Here is a 26214-nt window from a genome sequence, read left to right on the forward strand (position 1 = left end):
GATGATGTTTTTCTAAGCTTATGCTTTATTTGTATCTCGAGTGACATTTCTGCAAGAGGTGGTGATGTGTCTCTAGGTTTTAGATTTATTCCTGATTTTGGGAATATACATCAAACAGCTTGAGCAGTGTACATTAGGTAACTTATGTATGAGTAAAATTGCAGTGATAACCAGGGGCTTATGAATTAAATTAAACAAATATTGTCACTAGGTTTTAAAAACAATATGGCATTATTGGGATGAAAGAAATAATTTTGATTCAAGGATGGAATAGATCTTGGGTTTAAATTTCGTTTTATATTACTACATTGTGATTATCATTGTTGGATTACTTATGGGATTTAATGCACACCTTTTAAAATAAAATGCAGAAATATGGGTATATAAACAATTCATTTCAAAATCATTAGGTATATCATTACCTCATACACAAGAAGATTTCATATTTACTTTGATCCTCTTTGATCTCAAAAAGATAGGAACTGGCTTTCAGTAGTGTCTCTTTATAAGGTTTCTTTTTCAATATTCCCATGCCTGGACTAAATTACTTCCACTGAAGATGTTCAGTGGCCCAAATGACAGTATTTGAATTCTGAATTTGCTGGATCTCTCTTCCTGGATTTTCTTTTGGCCTCTTTTCAGATTAATAATATGAGAGTAAGCTTCAGGGAAAAAAACAAACAAACAAAAAACAACACCAAAAAAGAACGACTATGTATTTCAGCATGATAGCTCAATAGTATTATTAAGCAGCATCCAAAGAATAAAGCTGTATGTTTCTCCAGTGCCCTGAGAAGAGTACCTTTTTTAAATCCTTGTCTCTCAGAGATTTATATTCCTGTGGGAATGCAAGTGATACCAAGGGCAGCAGCTTTGGAGTGCAGCCACAGTTATCATTAAAAGAGATAAGTATTTGAAGGGATTTTGATATTTCAGTCATGCTTTGATATCAGTGATCTCTTGCGTAAAATACAGAAGTATGCCAACAAAAGTAGAGATGGCCATTGAGTGGTACTTTCTGCTTAATTAGGAAAATAAAGTCTCTAAGTGCATTCTAATTTAAATGTTTTAAGAAATAGGATCATAAGAAGCAGGAAACTCATACCCCAGTGTTGTGAATTACAGTTCCATGTGGAATAAGACAGACATATTCATGCCTCCTATGCCAATATATTAGTATGCAAAAGTCACTTTTCTGTGAATATTAGACTATTACATATATAACAACACTACAAATCACTTTAGAACTGCTTTTACATTGTCAGCCAGAAGTTTGGAGCAAACAATTTGAAAGAAATTCAGAAAAATTGACATTTCTCAGATTCTAGAATTCACATATTACAAAGCAGTACAGTGCATATCCTGTTTGCATTCAACTTATCTAGTAAAATGAAATTCTAGAAAAATAGGATTTTTATCTAAAGTATAGAAGCCTAGAAAATGAGTAAATTTAGTGAAATATTGGCTTCAGCTTTCCTAGATTTCATAAAGCAAAGTCAGCACACTGGAGGTGCTCAATAGGCTCTGCAGGATTGGCCAAAACAATGAAATGCGTCCTGTGTATGTGGCGAAATACTAAAACATAGCTGAAGGAACACTAAAACTTATCTGAAAGAAGCCAATGTTATACTGAGAGGTTCCACGTTCACTAGAACTCCTCATTTTTATTTTTATTTTTATGATTTAAGCTGTGTTTTTGTCCAATATGTCTCAAATCTTTGCACCCTAGACTTTGACAAAAGGCAGTGGTGTAAAAGTGATAGGAAGTGAAAGTTTAGCAATATCCTTTCTCCTTTTGCTGTTCACCCAAAGCAAAACTTGGAGAGTCTCTGAAACCCTTTGCCAACATCTACCATGGCTACATTAAAAATTATTTTTGGAATCATATTCAACAAATTTTTCATATTAGCGAGTCTGCTATCTAGCCAAGCAAGGCAACCCAACTGTATTGTAATTTTCCTATTGCAAAATTTTGTCTTTTTTTTTTTTTTTTCTTTAAGGTAGAGTGGATTCAGACAGAGTACCTGCCAAACTGAGAGAGACTTCAGACATAAGTTCCAGTTTTGACCAGTCTCTAGTGCTTTGTGGATCCAGATTTAGGCATTCTAACATTGAACATGCCAGTATTCAGCCATTTAATATTTGGGAAACAAATGTCATATTGGCATGGAGGAAAATAGAGAAATGCAGTCCATAAGCCCGTGAAATAATGTTGTTGCAATACAGCTGCTTACCAAGTTATCCTGCATCAGCTAAAGTACTGTAATTGTCTGTCCATGCACTTGAGCTTGCCCAGGGTGAGGTAAACATTGATGTGCTCCAGGGATTACTCACTAAATGAAGCATTATGTCTTAGTACTCAGAAGTCTCTGCTGTTCTTCCATTATTTTCTACTTTAAAGACAAATTTATTCTGCATAAGAGTAATTTTAATTATGTGGTTTGCTCTGTGTATGTTGGATAGTTTTCAATTACTCATGTAGTCTGCAGACAAGCACATACATATGTGTGCACACAATTTCTGGCACTTTGCAATTGCAGGATCAACGCCAAATTGTAGCTACCTCTGGAAAATCTTAAAAGTAGATGAAAAAGGAGGTGCAACTTTTCCTGTTTTAAAACTTAATGAGGACTTTTTTTCTCAGAAAGTGTAATTTTTTCCATCATCGTTTTAGTGTTAATTTTTGATTTAAAAAGTCACAGAACTTTTGAATATTTGTGCTTTTTGAAACACCTCTGAAACTCACTGGGCAATGGAAGAAGTGTCATTATGTTATCATGATCCATTGCAGATACTAACTTAACTTGACACTTGAATTTTGAAAGATATAATAAAAAGAACTTATTTATTTATTTATTTATTTATTTATAATTCTACATTAAGTATAACCAATTTGATCCTTTGGAATATCTGCAGTTTTGAATAGTGAACTGAAAATGTTGTTGTAAAAGGAAAGGAACCTTTTTCCATAGGGCTTACTGTAGCATTTCTGTGAGATGCAACTCGTTTACCACCCTTCGTGATTCACTAGTAGAGATGTTTCTAAAGAAGTTATATACTGACAGGCCCTTCTCTATACACATATGAGGTGTAAATATGGAGTATATAAAATCCAACTGGTTTTTAGTATTTATATTCATCTACTGATCCAGTAAAATATAACAAACCCAAATGAGGAATCCTTTTCATAAGCTGTAAATTTCAAGTTCTGACCTCTTGACTTCATGACAGTAAATATTCTCCAGTGGGAGTAAGATCTTCATCATGTTTTAACATAAAGTCCGGGACTCAAGGAAATGGCTGACTCGAATAAACAAGTAGCTCAATCAGTCTGCCATTCTGGCACCAAGAGGGGATAAGACCAAATGTTTCAATGGAAGGCAAAAATATCCAAAATTTTCCTGTCCTATATTAAAATATACTGTTTCTTACAAAACTCACACCTTGAGACATTAGAATTAATAGACCTTATAACTATGTTTCCATATATTCAGTTTATACTGTAAATCTTAAAATACATTAATTATTTATTCTAAAAAGTTTGAAATTTTAAAGGTATAACAACTTGTGTAGAAGCAAACCCCTTTCCCTCCCATGCCTTTTGTCTTATTGATTGTGACGGTAAAAGTCATAGATGCAGAAAAATCTGCTCATTTCAGTACGGTAAAATTGAACTTTGCCTCAACATTAGAGAGGCAAATCTGCTTGTCAGGGAGAGAGCTGACAACTGATCCAACTGGTGGGTACTGGACTACTTTTTCTATTCTACCACCTGAAAATACTCACAAAGCATGAGTGAGATCTCTTCTGCCACTGTTGTTGAGTCACTGCTGTGAAATCTGGAAGGTTTGTCCTTCACTGGTCTAAGATGTGATTTTGCCACACATAATCTTGTCAAAAACTTTTTTGGTTGAATGTTCGTACATGGCTCTGGATTCTGACTTAAGATGTATTTCTGAAATGTTCCATATCATCTTGTTCAAAGACTATAGCAAGATATTTTAATTCAGCAGCAAACACTCTTTGAAGCTGACCGCTACTCTCACCTTCTAAATTTTCTCTGACTAATTTTCTTTCCCAGCCAGTCAGTGAGGCAATTATACAAAGTAAAATAATGAGGTAGCATGGATAATGCCTCCAGTGTTAAATGATCATCACAACTAAATCAAAATCTTCTCATTTGTATTGTAAAGTTCTACTTTCTAGCTAACCAGTAGGTTTTATTTTCTAGCTAACCAGTAGGTTCCACTTTCCAGCTAATATAATGAAGGTGGTGGTATATGAAGGGAAATTAATATGTTGACACACTACATCATTGGTATTGAAAGCGGTTCTTCACACATTGGATAGCAGACATACAAAACTGTTTGCCAGATGGTGTTGCAGATGCAAGAATTTTGCAAGGGCTCAAAGGGAGGCTGGACAAGTACTTGAAAGTGATAACTACTTGGAGGTTACAAAATAGACAGGACACAATCGACTCAGGAAATCTCCTGGGCTGAAAATAGATGGGAGAGAAGGGGGTGGGGAAATATCATATATGAATGTTCTATTCTTATTCTTCCTTACACTTACTGCTGAAAGCAGACTACGAGACTAGATAAGCCTTCAGTCTTGCCATTACAAACATTTTTAGATCCTTGTTTGAGTAAGGAGTTTTTGTGTGAGAAGGTTTTTCTGGAACGGGAAATTAATGTTGAACATGGAGAAAACCCAGAACTGCTTAAATGCAGAAAATCAGTAACATGTTTTGTGATGTATATTGCTAAGGAAAGCAAATTGAGAAACAATTTTAATGCTCAGATATAGTTGCTTTCTCAGTTACTGACTACGTAGGTTTGTAGTCTTGTTTTTTTTGTCATTTACATTTCATCTTATTGTGAGGTATAGATTTGCATTATTCTCCTGCTGCTTCCTCCAAGTAATTCTCCAAGGGCACACAGAAGGCATCTGCTGATTTTGCTCCACATCTCCTACACACTGCTTTCTAAACCTGCAGCTGAACTCAAGTACCATAACTTGTACTACAGTATAAATATACTATTGACAAACAAAACCACAATCAGCTGTAGCAACAATGTCTGCTAAAGATGTCATTCTTTTTCAATAAGGTGATTGCTATGTGGAAGAATAAAAAGGAACATGGTCATCTCTTGGTTCCTGAGTCAATACAGTGACTCATAGTATTGAAATTTATTATGCACATAAGGCATTTATTTTAATCTTGTGGTGTTTTTTTTCTTTTTTGTTTTGTTTTGTTTTTTTCATTTGTCTTATCCTTTGTTAGGGTTGGCCTTGCATGCTGGATTCTTATCTTTTTATTGCATTGGGGTTTTTGTAATATTTATACAAGCAATTCTGAAAAACAGGAATGTGACTGAGGTGCCTCTAAAGGAATAGTGATGCCAAGCTTTGAGAGGGCTTTTTGAATTGACTCACCCTGCTCATCCTGTGTGCCAAAGCTGGGTTGTAACTTGTAATTGTCACTGGGAACAGCCTACTTTCTTATCATCCATATAATTAAAATTTGCCCCTGGCAGAACTGTTGTAAAAAAAGGGGGTTTAAGAGTTATGGTTGTCAGTGCTATTATTATTGTTCTCCATATGATGGGTATTAATGATGATGGATGAAAAAATATAACTGTCCTTACCCTCAAAATTACTTTGTTTAGTATTAAGAAGAAAATTCTGCTGCAGTGTTTTTCTTTGCGTATTTTAATGTTTTCAGAGATTATATCAGCTGTCTGAAATAACTACTTGCTGATCATTAGAGTGATTATAACCCACGAGCTTATAGATACTCTTGAACATGTCAAGGAAAAATGCTGTGAGTAGGTATTTTCCCAGAACATCCATGTGAAAGACAAACTGTGTTTCCACTTGTCACAGTTTTTTAGTGATGCAAGATGATAGTAGTTTAGCAGTAATTTTCATGATAGAAATTGTTAATCATCTTTGTTTGGGAGGGGGGGGGGGGATTGGGATTTTGTTGTTTGGTTGCTTTTGTCTTTTTTTGTTTGTTGCAGTTTGTTTATTTGAGGGGGTAGGGAGTGTCTTTTTGTGGGTTTTTTTTCTTTTTGTTTTTCCCAGATCATGCTGTCAGTGGGTTTGGTTTTGGTTTTGGTTTTGGGTTTGGTTTTTTTTTTGTCATTAATGGCACTTCTGTCACCATATGTCTTAGTTGGTCACAGATCTCCACAATAACAAAACTCACAGTTTACATGTATGTGTCTGTGTCTTTCCTGGGTCCCAGAGAAATATGACTATTCCTTTTGTCCTGAAAAGGGACATGTGAGACCTCATCCTGCATTGCAAGTTACACAGAAAGAATTAGCAATGAGCTTTTTCTTTGCCTCAGGAGAAGCACAAAGCAGCTGTAGTGGGACTAAGGGTCTAGACAGCTGATCTCATTGAGAATGGGAGGATGGTCAGCACAGCAGAGAAAATGTTCAATAGCTTGTCAATTCATGACCCTAAGGTCCAAAAGAAGACTTGAATTCCCTCAGATAAATGCTGATCCCCATTAATATGAATGGCTGAACTTCATTTGACATCAGTCAGTCCCGGGTCTGAGTACCAGTACATTATTCCCTGTGCCATTAATGCAAGTCACACACCCAAGCTGAGCAGACAAGGGAAAGAGTTTCCAGTAGTCATCCTTGCTTTACATTTGCAGTACTGTGTGAAGACTGTCGATAGGTTTATGTCTCTCTAACCATGTTGAGTATCTTCAAGATACTTGTTGCATTTTACAAAATTAATATTTACCCTTGTCTGTGTTTACTTAAAACTGTTTTGCTGTATCAGATACCCCATTTGGCTGCCTAGAAATGAACATATCATGTTTAATATAGTGGTATCGATAACTATTGATGTAATCTGATTCTACTCTTTTTTCACTGCAAATCCTCCTAGGATAGATATACAGAGTACATTTAGCATCAGCTTCCCCAGCTGTGCAACTGGAATGATAGGTCTACCTTTCCTTTTCAAAGACTCAGTATGTACCAGTTATAGTATCTACTCTGTTTTTTAAAATAAATGTGGGAAAGGTACTGTACAAATTTTTAAATTGCATTGTATTAGTGTTTGTCTCCAGGCATAGAAATTTCAGTTTCAAATTAATAAAAAAACAAATTAAAAAATAATTAAAAATCCAAATATTAATTTGTGTAACAGGTTATCACCTATCTCCTCATTGTAAAGGTGGTTACCATTTAGTTTTCTAAAAGATCCGTGGACTGAAGTTCCTTTTGAACAGACGATTTTTCTGATGATTCAATCACAGGTCTGCTTTCCTGTTTCTTGTGAAGATATCACCCTTCACAGGATCTGCCCATGTTCATTTAGTTAGTTGTTATATTTGTAATCTCCAGCTGCAGCCATCACTCTCTGAATCTGTCACTGAAGGATTTTGTTATAAATTCTGCCTGGCTTTGTTTTCAGATGTCTCTGAATTCCTCCCTATGCTGAATCACAGCTGTGAAAAGAGAAATCTACCTCTTTAATTCAAGGGGTCAGTGGTTTAAAAGCACTAAAGCCTGATGGGGAGTAGTTTAAGGAAGACAGTTAATCATGACAATCTTAGGGGGTTTCATAAACTTGCCTACGACTCATCTGACATGAAGGGTTCTGGATATATTCAAGCCCTGGTTTCTTTGAGGGATGCCTGTTTTACCAGGCAATGAGATTCTCTCTAGAGCAAGCACTTGTGGTGGATGCGTGCCACCTGCTCAGATATAGGTGTGGAAACACAATTTAATCTTCCTCACCACATACTTTTTCAGCTAAGCCAGCATGGAACCCAAATGCTTTAATTTAATGTAATAAATTCAGTGGGTTCTACTTCTTGATCCAAGGGGAAGCTAGCACTCTGGCAAGAAGGATTTAGTAATCTCGACAGAAAAGAGAGGTCAGGCCAGAAGACACATTTTGGTTTGGGTGTCAGCAGTCCCTCTAGTGGTATTTCTCACCCAGCTTCCTCTTCTTGCTTCCGTGGGGGAATTCTGGAAGAAATCTTGTCTCACCAGTGCAGACAAAAACATTATTTCAAATTGTGCCAATAATTTTGATACTCAGTTCTGTGATTCATGGGATGGGAGAAAGAGGACTGTGTGAGTGAACAATATCTGGCAACCCTGAGATATTGGATGAAGTTGTATAGTTAACAAAATGTATGTACCTATTCTGTGTGTACTTCATTTGTCCTGTGCACACATTACTATTCTTGATACAGGGGTTTATGATCTGCTTGTGAATAGTTTCTTGAATTGCTGCAGCTTTGGTGTAGTTTTGTAAAAAGAAAGCATACCTGATTTTATCCAGATTTCAGTAGTAAAGGATTTGATTTGTGAGCAGATCAGGTAGGCATTGCCTTCATTGGAAGAGTCCTTGGAAAGATAAGTGTGATCACTAGAAAGTAGGAAAAGCCATTTGACAATTGTCAGTGAAAAAATGTTGAACACTGCTGAAGACCTTCAATGTGTAATCCAGTTCAGTTTTCCTTAGACGTCAAAAGACCTAACAGAAAAATCTAGGTTAGAAAGGACATTAGGAGGTTGTGTGGTCCCATTTGCATCTCAAAGGATGGATAATTTCATCTTTGGATCAGATTGCTCAGAGCTATGTCCAGTCAAGTTTAAAATATCTACAAAGATGGAGAATTCACAATTTCTCTGAGCCCCTGTTCCAGTGCTGACCAGCCTTGTGGGGAAATAAAGCCCGAGAACTCCCTCAAGATCAAGGCTGTCACATTGTCTTAGGAGACAAGTTTCTATGTAGAATAGGAAAGTAGAGGTGGTGTTTTACATTCTACTTTTTTTTTTTTTTCCCTTAATCTTCTGGTTATGGCAGCTCCCCAGTGAATGAGTGGTTATCTGTCCAAAAAGCTCTGCTGTTTTTTCAGTGAAGTATTGATTCATCTGTGCACTCTGTGTGTTCACGAGACAAAGGAAAGTTACTGTGGTTTTAAACTAAAGTGGAAATTCTTCTATGTTGAATGGAGGTGGTGATGTCTGAATTCTTGTTTTCTTTCTCAGTATGACTGTTTCAGATTCCAGGAACTGTCATGCTAGCACACTTTACAAAGCAGCTTAAAATAGACCAGCAAAACAACGGAATAGAAATTGATTTCTGCTGCAATGCAAGCAGAAGTTCTTTTAGGGCCTGATAGTAGAATATTCTAACTCTTGAAAATAGTAGAATTGGTGGTCAGTGAACACAAGGGTGTAAAGCTTTAATAACCTGCCAAGTAAACTCACACTCAAGCAGTTCTGTGAAGTTCTTGCTTATAGAAAACAAAGCTGTGATATCTTGATATCTTCTACAGCTTGCACAAGGTTTTAAATCAAGAGTAAAACACTGGAAGAAGTATGTGAGTCATGGATCTTACCACAGGAATTACAGCCAGCAGTCTGTAGTTCCTGGTGAGAAGGGTGGCTGGGTGACTAAGGCACTGCCTGGATGTCAAGGGAATGTGGGTACTGGTCCTAACTGCTCCTTATGCAAACAGTGTCATTTCATATGGTAACATTAAACAAAACAAACAAACAAAAAAAACCCAAAACATAAAAAAATCAATTAGCTCCTAGTGGCAAGGACAGAAGTTAGGGAATAGTATCATTAAAGTTTTTAAACTGCTCAGGTGCTGAGGGAAACCTGTCAAAAGGAGTAAGTCCACATTATGTTAATGAATTGTGTAAGCTTGCAAATGGGTTGTGTTACAGTGACACTGCTGTTTCCCTGTCACATGTACTCCAAATGTAAATAAAATTAAACAGTTGAAAAAGAAAAAAAATAAAAAAGAGGAAGAAAGCAAATGTGTTTAGCCTAATAATATAATAACTGGGTTAATGTGCCAACACAGATTGCTTCACTACACTGTACACGTTCATATGTGCCTCGATTTACATAATGGCAGCACAAAATGTTGATCCAAAATTAGTTGGACAAGGGATTTAAAAAACCTCTCCTCTAATAGAGTTCAAATGTGTAGTCATGAATAATTGAATCAAAATGTGTTGGAAGTGTAAATTAAAATCCTTCTGGCATGTCTCTCCCTATACTGTAGTTTCTATATTAAAACCCTACAGACTGTGCTCTACAGAGTTCACTGACAGTGCATTAAGTAATGAGGCCATACGTCGATGAAATGAATTCTATGAAAATATGCTGTTGAAAATACAGCAAGCATCTTTGATCAAAGCCCAGCTGTCATATGAAGTGCACATTTTTAAATCATCACTGAACTCTATTAGCCTGAATTCTTTTGAAATCTACCAGATCAGGTTTTTAAACAGCTGACAATGAAGCAAGTATTACTGACAGTTAATGGAACACCCTGTCAGGATTAGTACAATAGAAATAATTTTTAAATAGTTAATTATGCTAAGAGGCCAACTATAACAATCAATTGCCTGTCCTTAATATTTACAACATTCTAGCTTTCTCTGAGTCTCATAGGTAGCTTTTAAGTACAGCTGGGAAATCTGTGAGTGCCTACAAATATTTAAGAAAAATTCCATACTAGTTGACAGTACATTTCTGCTTATGTCAGATAAATCTAGCCACAATTTATAGCATAATAAAATATTTGCAGTGAAATGGAATTAACATCCTAAATATGTTTGTAAATGTAATATTTGTTCCTTTATTTCCTATTTAGGTGAGTGTTTGTTTAGGAGTTTTGCTGGTTGCTGTTTTTTGTTTGTTTGTGAGTTTTTTGTTGGTGTGTTTGTTGGTTTGGTTTTTTGTTTGGTTTTTTTTTCTTTGTTTTGTTTTGTTTAGGACTGCTAGGTTACAGTTATATGATTGGGCTGGTTAACTGTGGGCAGAACCAAGATATTTTCTGCCTGCGCGCAGAGCTGACCGGCTAGTGGTGCCTCTGATGAATGTACAGCTGAAATGTATAATATATTCTTATATAACATGTAATTATGGGAACCATACAGTAGTAGGAGCTGGCTTAGGTAAGGATTGCTTGGATCAAGGACAGAAGAACCCTACCAATTTACATCAATAGATATAGGTATGTCCATGCAGACAGCTCCCTGGCTTTCTGAGTACGCCCTATTCGCATTGCTGCTGTATCTTGCCTAGAAAGAAGCCTAGACTTGCTTCATGACAAAGCTCACCTGAGTACCACACTATCTTCCCATCAAGATGGGTTTTTCAGCAGCATGCAAAATACATGGTAAAGTAAGCCTCTTTGCAAGTAACTAATCTGTAAAATAACCCATAGTAACTGGTGACCCCAGAAATACCAGCTAGCCTGGGACTGTAGTAGTTAAACTGTCACAGCTGGATGACTTGTGCTCCACCCTTGTAGGCACTGGAAAGTCTCCTTTGAAAGGAGGTACAGAGAACAGATTTTCCATAGCAAAATACTGGCAATAATTCCTGGAGGTGAATAAGAGACTTTAACACTTCCTCTGAGTTGGCCATTGCAGGTATATATTTCTTCTAGCGAAAGAACAGTAGTTACAAGGTTTAGCTGGTTTGACAGTGCTGCCTGGGGTTAATTCGGGTTTTAGCAGCACAGTTGCAGTCTGTTAGTGTTTAAATGTTCAGGAACATTTCATGAGCATTTGTTTTCTCTGATGGCCATCATGACACTTTTCTGGCTTTTCAGTACTTTCTCAACATCAGGCCAAGGATATTCCACAGGCAGTGTCGCCTGTGTTCATTCTCTCCCTCCCTACTTTATTCAGAATTGAGCCAAGCTACCCTAAGTGCTGCAGGTGGTGACAGACATTTCAGAGGAAAATTGTCTGGCTCTCTTTGAAAACCTTCAGATGTCATGGTACTTGGCAGGAAGCAGTTTTCATCTAGTCTACCTTTTCATTAATGTCTGTAGGAATTTTCATCCTCCAGCCTTTTTGTTTTCCTGGATACCAAACCCCATCTTAGACTCACTTTTCATAATGTGAGAGTTCGGTTTTTTTTTATTGGGTCTGCTAGAGAAACATGGTGTACTTAAAATAACGTAACAGTAAAGGCTGGCTTTGACTTCCTTTTCACCATTTTGTGTTGCCAAATCATGCCATACACTCCTTTCTACTTTGTGGTTTTGGTTGGTTTTGTTTTGTTCTTTTTGAATGATCAGTCATTTTAGGTGTTCTCATGTCATTCTAAATAAAGAGACTATGGGAAGCTGTTATTGCAGATGTAATATATGGAGTGATAGTTCCTTCCACCAATGAAAAGGAAAAAAAAAAACCCAAAAAGACCCATCTGCATCTAACTTCAGAGTGAAAGACGTGCAGATATTTTTCTTTGGAAGATATCAGCTGCACATCTGACTGGTGGCACATTTTATTCATCATCCTTTTTGCAATATCATTATCAGATGACAAGTTGATTTTCTCTCATCCTTTTCCTTGGACAATAGCCATTGAATATAAAACTATAGGTCTGATCATCTTTTTTTAAGGAGACAATATGAAACCAGTTGGGGTTAGAGAATAGCATTTTTTTGAGTCTTGGAATTATGATTTATGCGTCCAAAACAAACAATGCCACAGATAAAACTTGTCAGAATCACTATTTCTAGTGATATATATCGTGTCTGCATGTACAGCTATCTGTTACACTCTGAAAGGATTACTTCTGTGTCTATGGAGCAATCTTTGGGTGTAATCCTGACTCCACTGACATTGACCTGAAAGATATTTCAGTGTCTTTTGAGGGCAAAATGCTAATTTCCTCTGTGTATAATTTTAGGTTCCTGATAGTAAATTTCATGGTCAGATAAGGTCTCTGTAGCAGTGTGACACAGATCACTTTATAAAGGTTACCCATTCTTACCAGTATTTGTCTCCAGACTACATGACTTTTATAAATGCTTTCATCAGCTAAGCTTCAGAAAGATGTAGAAAAGTATGAAAAATAAACCAAGTATTTCAGTTCCTTGATTCTTCTTTTCTCGTTCTCACTTCCTTAGTCACCCTGTTTACTTCATTTTCAGTTTATCCTAATGAAGGGAAAATCCAATATAACTTTCAAATGTATATTCTATTTTATTATCAGAGGGCCCTCTGTGATAAATTCTTGTTCTGACTCTTTATCCTGTCAGTTGCACCCTCCTCGTCCATCAGTCTCTTCATTTTTATTTGGTCTATTTGGCTCTTAAGTGGGAATCAGAGAAGAGATTTTTCTTGCCTTCTAAATTACTGGTGTCAAATGGATGGGGTATAAATCCTAAGTAAAGAAAAAGTTTTGTAAAACTCATTATAAGCTGGGTTATGCTTCATATGAGTCTTTACTATTCATCTGGGTATTTAATAATAGCAAGTTCTGCTTTATGGCAAAACCTTATCTAAAGCAGATACACTAACCCCAGTGATTTACAAAATTAAAAGGAAAAAAGGCCCAGCTATTATAGATTCATGGGGTTTTTTTTGTTTGTTTTACCATTGTCTTTTTATTCAGTATTTTTTCCTAGTGTTGAGAAGTGATGTAATACTGTTCTGCGGGTTTTGTAAAAAGTATTTTTCAGAATCCTGAAAGAGAACATTTGCTGCACTATAAACAGCACAAAAGCTACTTAATAAATGGGAGAATCATGATGAATAATACTGTTTACCAGTTCTTGGATGGAGTTAGCTTTAAATTTAGATTTCACAGTGAAGAAAAAAAAGCCTCTTCTGCCAAACAATGTATCAACAGACTATATCTAAGAGGTACAAGAGCAGTTTCATTATGCTGTGGATGAATGTCATCCTTATTAATAAAAAATAAGTTAAGAATGTTTAGTAAGTTTAGAAATATAAATTCATTTTTATTCTGTTTTATGTTATGAGTTATTAATTTAACTCATGTATGCTTGTATGCATGTATGCTTTTTCCTCTTATTAACTTTCCATATTTAGTTCAATATTATAGGCAGCCAGTAGACAATCATATTAATTTTTATTTTGAAATATATATGATAATTTATAGGTAGAATATCTACAGGAAAATGCATTCAAAACATCTCTCTATATATTTGCAATTAATGAAATATATATGCATATAAATTATGTGTATGATATGAGCAAAGAGATAATGAACTTTCAATAAAGTCAAATAGCTGGTTGGATACCTTTTATTTCTTTTTGCAGATAATTAGTTTTAAATTTTAAAAGCAATGTGTTTGTCTAAAGGGACACTCATGCTACTTGGTAGATGCTTACAAGAGCCATTTATACTCACTTCTTACTCCATGGAGAAATAAAGTCCCAAGATTTCAGACAGGAGTAGAGGAGGAGAAGAAGGAAAAACTTGGCATCAGAGACAGTAGTTTGCATTTTCAGCCTGAATGGTCTGAGTAACTTATTCCATCTACTTATAAGTCCGTAGCAACACGGTGACATTTTTCTATTCTATTCTAGCATTTTTATTTATTTTTTTAATAAACATGAGCCAACTCAAAGGTTGCTCTACATTTTCAGTAGTTGCAATTTGTAAGATTGCTATCAGATCCAATATAACTAAGCCATATCATCGGGTTAATCACTTCTTCTGTATTTGCTGCAGGCTGTTTGTATCGAAGCACAGATTTCTGAATTTTAAAATGGCCTTGGAAAAACAGTGTTTTAAAGTATTCTCCAATTCCGTGTAGGTTTTGGTTATGGAATTAAGCTGAGAGTTGCATTTGCTGCTGTTAAGAAAGTGTGTGTTTGCAGATGGGTCACAGTCCCATCTGCAAACAGCTCTGGACTTTACGACGCCAGGAGATGTTAGAATTTCTGAGCACAGTGTTTGTGAGTGCAAGATTTAGCATTTAGATAGGTTTGAGCTGAATGATCTAAAAAAAAAAAATTCCCATACACACAGAGCTCCCTACTGTCTGTGTATTTGAGAAGGCTGAAGAGCTCTGTTTATTGCAACAAAAGGCCTGGAATAAATTATGTTTAGTAAATTGGCTCCAGGTTTTCCCGTTTCAGACAGTAGCTTTGGAGCAGTCTGTTTTATAGGTTCCGCAATCTGACCAATTGCAGGAAGGTGACACCTCATTTCAGAGATGTGACATCATGCATGTACCAGTTACATCCAGTTGCCTCTTTCTAGCAATGTGGCAGGACACCAGCAGCTCAACATTTTGTTTTTTGGCACTTTTAACCTACAACCAGTTATAGATTTATGAGCCCCACAGGGAGGTCTTAGCAGGATGAAGCCAGGTTCCTCAGCCCCTCTGCAGCATCACACCTCCCACTACTGTGTGGGACAAATAAAAGCTCCTTTATACCATTGGAAATACTCCTGTTTCAGTGAAGTGTAAGCATAGCTTCCTTTCCCAGTCAGTCTCACAGGTGATAATTAACACAGAGCAGATATTTCCTATCTGAAATCAAGGTGGGAAAGTAGCTTTACTCTCAGCATCTTTCTTTACAGATTCTTTTTCCTTGTTTGTTTTGGGTCTGTTTATGATGAGGAAGTGTGTACTGGTTTTAGAGTATGTAGTTATTTGGTAGAAGTATTGAAGAACTAAAGGAAACAGTTTAGCCTCTCTGACAAAAATCTTTTTACTTGGGAGGAAAGAATGGGGGAGCTAGAATTGCTTTTACATTTTATATTTTATTTCTGTTCATGGATCTGATTACTGCTCCGTGGCATGACTAGGGCTCTTTTCAGCAGAGGACACTGATTGACACTGCATATGTTACAGAGAGGAAGGATATTTCCTGAAGTTTAATGGCCAGTTATTTGGTCTGAAGTTCATTAACCTGAGTGAGTCGTTAGACTGCTGGAAGGACTCTGTGCAGAAGCTGGAATTGTATCAGGAGATTATCATAAACTAAAAATATATGTGACAATCTGGCCAGATTGAAATGAATCTAGGACAAGACAGGGTTGGCTGGAGCTCCTAGAGCAGCTGCCTCCAGTGTAAACTGACTGCCTTGTATCAGGAATTAAAGCAAATGGTTTTTCACAGACACTATTCAAGTAAAAGAGGAAAAAAAGAAAAAGGAAAAAAAACCAGGGAAAAGAAAGTAATATATCAATAATGATAATAAAACCACCACCAAAACAATATTTTCCATTAGAAGAAGAATTCTGTTTGAAAAAACAAGTTTGTGAAGTATCGCCAAAGAGCCAAGTTTAGTGCTGCTCCTCACTCAGTTAAGGGCAGTGCATTCAGGCAGCTGCTTTTTCCTGTAAGTGGCAAATTTAGACCTAAATCTTCACTGTACTTTGCCTTGAGAAAATGAACCCAGATAATTTGGTGAGATCTCTTTTGGCTGAGGCCCAGACCCTCAAGCCATGACTTCTCAGAATATTTGCAGTGGGACTGGCTCCCTCTTAATTGCTTCTTTTTGAAGTATGATTTGTCTCTATCGTCCCACTGAAGATGAACCAGGCTGATGTCTCTTGTCTTAACATAATCCTTCTCCCTTCTTCCTCCCCTTAATTTCACCTTTTCAAGATTTCTTTAAGCTGATGTAACTTGGTGATAATTTAGTCAACAGCAGTCCTTCATAGTTCAACCACAAATAGATGTCCCAATATAGAAGGAAGCTCTTCTTTCAGGAACCTATACCCCAATAAAGGGGTATTTCGTGCTTTTCTTTCCATGTCGTCTCATGAATATGCAATGGAATTTGGCCAAAAGCAGTGCATTCAGACACTGAACGTGAGTGTTGAGGAAGGGATTGAGAAGGAGGCTAAATGTTCAGTGATAGGAAAGAGGCTTTGGGAATTTTAAAAGTCCCTCTCTCTGTGTCTCCCTGCATCACACCCTTCCTGCATGCTCCCTTTTTGTTTGCTATTGACAGAAGGTCTGGAGTCCCAGAAAGCCCCAGCTTCATCTCGCAGAGAGATATAAAAGTGTCCCCTTTCCAGTCCCTTTATACCAGGAAGGATCCACTGCCTGCATCATGAGTTGCTGAATTGATTCTGGGTGCCTTGACAGCTCATAGAGGTACTCTGACACCGGTGCTGCAGTGAGCTTCAGTGCCAGACCAGTGGAGAGGCTTGGGGGCCACAAGCTGTGCTGCATCTCTCATGGGCTCACAAGGAGCCTTTTTCTTGATGTCCAGCAAGTGCTGGCTGCTGTGGGTACTAAGATTATTCTTTTAATAAAGCAGTTTTAGTACCTTTCAGAGAAGAATTTTCATGGCAAGTCATGATCCATTAATCCTGTTGCTAACCTAAACACTTCCTTATGCCTTGATTTACAGCGTTACTCCAACACTGATGTTTGTCATTTCACTAAGTATCTCCCTTGGCCTCTGGTATCATGCAGGGGGAAAGATCTGGTCTCACAATTTTTTTTTATACTCTGATCTCTGTGATCCAATTCTGCCTTCAGAACTCAGCATGCCAGTTCAGATAATTTCATATGCAAAAGGGGAGTTATTGGGTAAAATGGATCCCTTATAAGGGGGTACAGATAGGATACTAGGGGAACTGTTGCTGCTTGCTCTTCAGCTTCTAGGGTGGCTGTGTGGAAGCAAGTTCACTGTAGTTTTATGATTCTGTTTTTGCATAGGGAGAATAAGGACAGTGATAATTACTTTCATTTGTAAAACACTTTAAGATTTATGGAATATGAATGACTGTTATTAAGTGAAAAGTGTTTCAAAGCTGACTTAGTTGCACACTGTGCTAAGTCCCGTATCAGCCTATTGACCTCATCATGAACCACTCATTAAAGTTTATAGGACGTTTTGGTGGGGGATTTGAGGTAGCCATTCTGCTGGAAAAATCATACTGAAAACACATTTAAATCCGTCAGCTGCATTGACTTTTTTTCTCTATGAAAACTAAACACAACTGCTTGCTCTATCCAATTTTCTTAGTTTATTTATGAAAGTTTATGATGGGTATGTATTCCCTGTTAACTCAGCTTGTACACCCATGGTATCTGAGATATTACAGTTTATTCTAGTCATAGCATAAACATACAATAGGTCTTGTGCTGAGATAAAAACAAAATTATAAAACATGATGATATCCTGTGGAGTGGTATGAATTAACAAGCTGCACAGTCACTTTTGAATGGCGAATGTTCTTTGTACAGATACTGCATTAATTTAATTTGTGGTCTGCTAGACATTGATGTTTTAAAAGTTTACGTATTTTTCAACCTCAAATAGTGTAAGTTTAGTATTAAAGAAACAGATTTACCATATTTTGATTTATATTAGGTAAAAAAATACTTTTGCAGCTGATACGTTAAAGGAGCTACTCTTTAAAAATTGGTCTGGCTTGGTTTTGGAATTATTGTTTACACAGTAATGCAAAAAGTCTACAGATGTTTTCTTTTTGTTTCCAGATTAAATTTGGACTGTTTGAACAGTGAGGAGATATTTCACTATAGTGCAAAAGAAGATACAGAAGAGAGCAGAATGAGAGCTTCCCAAGTACCACATGCCTGCAGCCTGTTGTCTTTAGTGATGCTGTTCCTTCCAGTCACTGGAACATCAAAACAAAATATCCCGAGACTCAAGCTTTCCTATAAAGGTAAACTTTTCATCAGCTTTTCTGATTCTGGCTCTTATGTTTTCATCTGACGTTACCAGCAGATCTTTTTATTATATATCAGGGAAAATGAAACACAGTTGTCCCTTCAGTTCCCAGAAACACTTTATAAAAGCCTTAAAGATGGAAGTAATTCTGCCTAGGAACAATATATAACTTCTAGAGTATATTAATGTTCCGTACATGAATCAGGAGAGGAGTTATTGCCTAAACATAGGCTTCTAGTGCTACTTGAAATGCTGTGAAGCCCACTGGAGATACTCACATGTATCTGGTAGGAGTGACATGAGACATGGACGACACTCTCATCTTTCTAGATCATCAGGGAAAGTTGAGGGTGTTGCCCCAAGCGTTTTGAATAACATAGACATTTTACTTTCATGATAGAGAATAAAAACCTCTCTCTAAGATGATACTTAAAACTCTTCAAATAGTTTGTTTTTTTTTTTCCTCCTCTTTCTCCTTACATCTTTGGATCACAAAAGTGTGTTTTTCTGAGGACTTTCTTAACCTTATGTGTACTTGTTGAAAATATTACAGGATAAAGGAAGGTATATTTCTTGTTAGTTTGAATATACAGTACCTTTGCACACTTTTCACAAGGCACAGACTTGTCTTCTTTGGCTAAAGCAAGCATTTTCCAGTTAATTGTTGCCAGTTATGGAAGCACCTTTCCCTTATGGGATCTAATTCTCCTTACGGTTTTTTAAACTTGGAAGATCTTCCTATGCATCACAGAATTACACTCAGGATAGTGTGACAGGACAGGAGGTTGTAAAGCCTTCATCAGTGGTTATGATATATTTATCATACAGAAGGTATGATAATCCTTCACACAGAAGGATTTATTGAGTGAGCACAATGACATACTATTTATTTACAAGCTTCTCTTTGCTAGATTTGTATGCCACTGTGCATGGTATTCCCCTGGGTATATAAGTGCTTGAACATGTTTGAGGGAGAGAGGAAGAGAGATCAAGGGATCTTGACAACATTTTTATAAATTCAGGAAACAGTTACAGTCACTTGAGCCAATGAATACAGAAACTGAAGGACCTGAGTTATGAAAGCTAGCAATAAACGCCCCCCTAACACAGAGCCAGAGTTTTCACAGCTAGGCCTTCTGAGATAATTCCCAATAGTAGCATATACCATATAGTGATGGCATTTATTGTAGATTTGACACTCAGTTAGTGAATTCCTCTTCACTTCAAAAGCAGATAGCCTTTGGCAAAATTCTGATGGATGAATTTGGCAGGTAAGGAAGGGAGAGAGAGAAAAATTGAGGTCAACACTGGGGAAAAAAAGTAATTCACTGAAATCTTAGTTTGAAATAGTGGCACAGACCTACTGGGAGTGGTTGGGAAAATGCCTGAGCTCATTTAAAAAGACAATGAACAGATGATTGATATTTAGGCCCTGACCCAAACTTTCATTAGCAACTTTATAAACCTTTCAGTTTGACTTGAGGGATACAATTTCCTATCCAAACTTATCCACCTATATCCCTGCAGGGAGGGGAAAAAAAAAATGCAAGAGCAGATACAAAATGGCACATAAATCTCAATCTTAATATGGAGAGCTGTGATGGAACTTAAAAGCCAAAAAGTAGTTTCCAGACTTCATTGCACTACCTTGTTTTTCAGATGATATTTTTCTTTTTTTCACAGCAAACAACAATAAAAAATTGCCTTTTTTTTTTTTTTTTTTTTTTAACACTTTCACATTGTAAATGGTTCAGGTAGTGTTTGTCATAATTAAAACATGGGTTTGTTGTTGATAACAGCATGGCAGATGTCTCAACTATTTAAAATAGTTGTCAGAATTCAGCTTACATTTCCCCTAGCCCCCAAAAATGTTCCAGTCAAAAGAATTCCAAGGTTTCTGAGAATGAGATGTAGAAGAAATTACTTTTTCTGCCAGTTCTCATAAAATTGTAAGAGTCATGTCATTGACAGGTCCTGCCATCACCATCCTTAGCAGTTAAAACTTGAAATATCCTGAGCCTTTTTCCTTCTTTATGGAAAACTGATCAAAAGCGGCCACATCAGGAGGCTCTAAAAAAACCCAGATCACACATGCGTATACATCTGGCTGCCATAGATGTATTTCAAGAGATTTCATCCCCTTCCAAATGCAGTGTGTTTATGAGCTATCATAGCTCCATCTTCCCAGAACAGCTGAATACTTCCTTGGGCAGGAGTTTCCCCTGCAGCTACTTCATCTCACAGCTGCAGACCAGCACACCTCAACAGAAGCTCAGGAAACTGCTTTTTCCCATGCCCAGGCAGTAAAGAGAACACCACCAAGTGACAAATGAAGGGGCTGAAGTGTAGGGAACAAGAAGAGAAAAAGGAAGAGGGAACAGTTTTAAAGGAACCTAGAAAAGGAGAAAATTGAGAGAGAAAGAAGTCAGTGGTAGATAAAGGAAGACAGGGAGCTAAAATAAGTCTACAACTGCAAAAGTGTTTCAATAAACTATGATGCAGATCCTCTGCATTCACACAGCAATTCAAATTTAACACTTCTCTGCATGACAGTTATGTTTTACCCTTCTGGGCGATACCTTAAGGGACAGAAATCTAGGCTGGAAATGTTAAAATGCAAATATTCTCATTAACAATTTGGGTTTCAAGATCATGAATGTCCTTTATTATTTGCCCCATTTGTACAGATAGATTCCAAAACACCATACACAAAATTGTAAATACCAAAAAGTCAACTAAAATATCTTGTAGTACAGAGATAAAGTCATGTATACTTCATCTGTGTTAATACAATACAGCTATATTTAATTACATACCTCATCCTATATTTCTACATTTACCTTGATACATTAGTTGATAATTCTTCTATATTCTTTTATCTTAACTTATACTCTAGCTTTCAGATATTGGTACATACCACTTACATTCCAGGAATTTTTACTACTCTCATGATGTTTCTAGACTGGTCTTACTACATAGACCTTATTTAAGCACTTTTACAAGACTGTGAGGTGTTTCCATTATTATGTTACATCTTTATTATTAGGGCCTGTGTCATAATTCATACATACAGAAGTGTTTAATCCACATTGCATAGATGGCAATTTTTTTTTTATTTTTTGGGTAGTAATCTTTGGCAGGTAGTAAGTAGATTTTTTTGATGTGTGTTTCTAGCTTTTACTTTAGAAAGGTACAGAGAATGGCCAGACAAGAATATTAATTACCTCCTGGGGGAAAAAAAAAAGAATTATTTTATCTTGTTCAATTTGTGACCCTCCTAACATTTTTCAGTTGAAAGGTAGACCTATAACTACAACTCTAAGCCTATTTTAGAAGTAGTCTGAGCACTCAAATGTCTCTAAGTGCCATGTCTACATGTCCTTCTAATACCTCAAGCAATAACGATTCAACTACTTTCCTGGGCAACCTGTTCCAATGTTCAGCAACTCTTTCAGGGAAGAACTTTTTTCCTAATTCCCAATCTAAACCACCCTGGTGCATCTTGAGGCTGTTCCCTCTTGTATCACTCATTACTTGAGAGGAGAGATCAACCCTCACTTTGTTACAATATCTTTTCAGGTAGCTGTAGAGAGCTATAAGGGCTCCCTTGAGCCTCCTTCTGTCCAGATTAAATAGTCCGGTTCTCTCAGCCTCTCCTTGTAAGACTATATATAACTCAAAAGAATGCATTTGTATTACAGAAGTGTTCACCCTGCTTTCCTGGCAATGGGTGTGCCCTAGCCCAGATTCAGACATTGTCAGCAATAGCATATCCACATTGACTTCCACAAACATATCACTGCCATGCAGGAGCACCACCATGTCCCAAAAGCAAGCACTCTTGCAGTGACCACTGTTGATTTGCTCAAGGATTTGGACAAGAATCCTGTGCTGTGTAACAGCACAAGGCAAGACTGAAGGCAGCATTTCGCTTTTAAAACAAGATTTATCTAATGCTGTTAAAAACAATTATGGCAACAATTTAAATTGAATAAACAAAAACAGTATTCTCAGCTGATTTTTTTTGTCTTCTTCACATTGAATGAATTAAAATGCATTCTCACTCCCACTAAAGTCCTGGTAAGACTTTTGCCACTGAAGCAAATTGAAGCAGAATTGAGTTTCCACTCCTTCCTGTTTTTTTTTTTTCTCTCAAATAAGTGAGCTAAAGACATACAATTCTGAATGCAGTTGAAGGATGACAATGCTGAATCAATAACTCCAAGTGGAAATTAGCCACACCTAAGAACAGTTTAGCTTCATGCAGTGCTTTTCATAAATGATTTTCTTCTCCATAAGAATGATCCATTCTTACAACATGGTGAAAAAGAAGAGAATAATATTTTCATTCCAGGAATTCTTTAAAAAATTGGATTGGATTAATATATCACAGGACATTAGGGGTTGGAAGGGACCTCCAGAGATCAAGTTCAACCCCCCTGCCAGAGCAGGAGCATAGAATCTACTGCAGGTTGTACAGGAATGCATCCAGACAGGACTGGAGAGCCTCCACAGCCTCTCTGGGGAGCCCGTTTCAGTGCTCCATGATCCTTACAGGAAAGGAGTTCCTCCTCATGTTGAGATGGAGATTCCTGTGCTGTAGTTCATATCCATAACTCACACTGTTCTGTCCCAAATTATCAATCTCCAAGCTGGGGAGGAAGCCTGGATAAAATATTTGAAATAAAAAGAAATCAGTTTGGGTTCTACAAGGACACTTTTGAATGGAAACCTCAGCTGACACTTTAAAGAGATGCTAGAACACAACCTCCAACCCTCCCACATGTGTACAAACTCTCAACTGCAGCTGCAGAAAGGCTTGAAACACAAATTTGTAGTGATAGAAATGTTATTTCTTATATCACAATGCATGTTTCATTTTGACCTCACTGAGAAGAGCTGCTAAGAAGGAAGTAAATTAAGTAACTGTCTTTATCTGCATATTTACCTTTATTTGTTACAGAGACAGAGCAGAATTTCAACAAGTTGCTCATTTACTAAGGTAGTTACCATTTTTCTGTCTCAGAAGGCAAACTTGTTTTTCAAGGTACTGTGAAGGCTTGTAAAGGAAATCTGTTTAAATATAAGACTCAGAAAATTTTGAGGTTAGCTGCTGAAATAATCACCTTTAACATACTTCTGGGGAAAAAATTACATCAGTAGACACAAAAGTGGTTATTTCCATATATTTCAGTGTCTTTGGAAGCAAAACTACTAACAAATGCTTGTCACAGAATCAGGGAGTGGTAGAAGTTGGAAAGGACCTCTGAAGATCATCTAGCCCAACTCTCCTGGAGTATCCCTCCTACCCTTTTTCTGAATCAAAATTTATTGAGTCATGCTGCAAAATTAGGCATGGATTATGGAGTTTTCTTTCTAGAGGGACATAATTAAATATATTGGTAAGACAACTTCTCTTTGAGTTATGAATTTACTTCAGTGTTTCCACTACCTACACTTCAGATAAAGACTAGCTTTTGCTGAGCAATAGCAAAAATAGCCAAACCCTTTCCACAAATTCAGTGAGATTTTAAATGATTCTTATGCCAATAGTTTTTATTCACTCTTGAATTTCATGTAATCATTTCATTTCTTATGTCAGCATACCGAGGACCTTATTTTCAAAACAAGGTAGCTTCAAATCCAAAATCCATCAGTTCATCATAGCTACCATATTATGTTTTGATTTCTATGTACAGTCAAAAAAACAAATGCGCTTAAAGATGCTGACTTGGTCTAGTAGAAGGTGTCCTTGCCCATGGCAAGGGGGTTGGAACTAGATCACAGAGTCACAGAATCATAGAATCACCAGAGTTGGAAGTAGCCTCTAAGGATCATCTAGTTTAACCCCCCTGCCTCCCCCATTATCCCCCCCTTTTATCTACCCAAAGCAGCTTCTGCTTCACACTGCCACCCCCCCCCCTTCATCTTCCCACAGCAGCCCCTGCTCCCTCTACACCATCCTCCACCGTGCCTAAACAGCTCCTGCTTCATAACCACCATTTTTACAACACCCACACCAGAGCAAGGGGCAAGACCCTCAACCAGCCAAGATACCACAGAGAGAAGCTCAGCCCCTGTAAGGAGGCTCAGCTAGAAAACATGAATGACATTGGAGTAGTCATCAACCCTATTCCTACCGGACAGGGGGCCACTAGGCCCCCTGGCCTTTGTCTGCCCCCACAGTCACCCGGTATGTACCAGAAGTACTCACCACTGATGAAAAGAGGAGGATCCTCAGCCCAGATGGGCTCAGCTTGGGGCTTCTGCCTTTCCTGGGGAGGATTATAAAGGGGAGAGGGTGGGGAGGGCAAAGTGGCCACACCTGGGGTGGGAGGAGACTGCAACAGAGCCCAGGTGCTCTGGGATTTGAGGGTGAGTGGGGTGGAAAAGGGGTGGACTGTGAAACCAGTGTTCTTGAAAAAGAATGGATATTAAAACCATATTCAAATATGACTTACTGACTTTTAGTGATTGCTAGATGCTTAATATGGCTACTTTCAGGAAGTTACACTACTCTTGGATATTAGATAATGTATTGACAAACCCAAACGTGATTTTGATAGGCCAATATTGAGTTCAATAAACAAAAAACCCCACCAATCTGCTAAGGTAATTGTGTAGCTATCATCTCTTGATCTCAGCCTGAGGGTATTTTTGGGGGTGTTGTTTTCCTGCCCATCTGTGTGTGGGGGAGGGGGCTGGCTTCTGAGTGCAGGTTGTGTGAAGCCAGGACACTACTGGGCTGAAGATAAGCCAATGGATTTAGGTAGCAGAACTCTCCTACAGCTAAACAGGAACAGTCCATGCCACAAGGAACTGTGCTCTCTCCTGTGTATGGAGACAATATGAGTATGAAATGGAAACCTTTTGTTCTGCAGGCAGAAGTGCATGAGTTACAAAGAAGAGAAGAGAGAGTTCTTTCAGGAGAGCTGCACAAGTCTATCATGAGTGGTTCTCTGGTCCTAGTACATGGGCATCAGATCCAAATTTGAGTAGGGAAAGATACTGTATTGGAGACTGAAGTAAGCATAACTGGGAACAAGTGGAAAAAGCATCCCTGTTCTTTATATCCAGCTCCACAAGGCCATAAGGCTTTTATCAACTGGAACTTTGCAAGACCTTTCTGACAAATTTTCTTTTCCTTAATATTGTAAAAATGATCCTTTGAATATGCTAATTTACAACATCAAGCATTCTCTTTTCTAATAATGTTTACTTTGAACATGTTTCTTTTTATAACTGGTGAGATACCTAACTTTTGCAACAGAGCAGTTAGTTTGTTCTGTCTCAGTAAATCTGGCTTTTTCCCAGGTCATTCATTGTTTAATTATGCATTAAAAATACAGTTAAAATTATATAGCTCCATAAGCATTGATTAAACTGCAACACTGCAATAATCCCAGTAGGACAAAGGGAGGGTTGCCCATCCATGACTGGTTGGAACGTGGTAAAAGGATGGTGTACAAAAAAAGCCTAGAAATGAGCTTGCATTTCTGCAGCTGTGCTTGCTCTAAATGAAGAGGAAGAAAAATCAGTTAAAACGTGCTTTTGTGAGTCTGAATGTTGATGAAGATCAAAGAAGATGCTGAGTGAGGAAGTGTTGCTTTTCTTGAATCCTTTGTATGTTGAATTCATTTTAGACAACTTGTGATTTTTTTTTCCTGGAAAATCTGTCTTAGATTCCTTTTGTAGAGTAATATAAACTGTTTATGTCAGAGTTCAGAACCTGTTTCCAGTCTTTTTACAAATAGATTTTGCCTTT

General features: G+C 37.3%; 1 protein-coding gene across 1 annotated transcript in view; it reads left to right on the forward strand.

The window, feature by feature from the left end:
* The window catches only part of SEMA3D (semaphorin 3D), a 137828-nt gene that overhangs the window by 25501 nt on the left and 86113 nt on the right, over nucleotides 1–26214 (forward strand). The window contains exon 2 of the mRNA XM_054399830.1: nucleotides 18257–18444. Coding sequence (XP_054255805.1) covers nucleotides 18330–18444 — 115 coding nt within the window. The 5' untranslated portion in view covers nucleotides 18257–18329. The remainder of the gene's footprint in view (nucleotides 1–18256; nucleotides 18445–26214) is intronic.

This window comes from Indicator indicator, chromosome 3, assembly GCF_027791375.1.
Source record: "Indicator indicator isolate 239-I01 chromosome 3, UM_Iind_1.1, whole genome shotgun sequence".
NCBI classification, from domain to species: Eukaryota; Metazoa; Chordata; class Aves; order Piciformes; family Indicatoridae; genus Indicator; species Indicator indicator.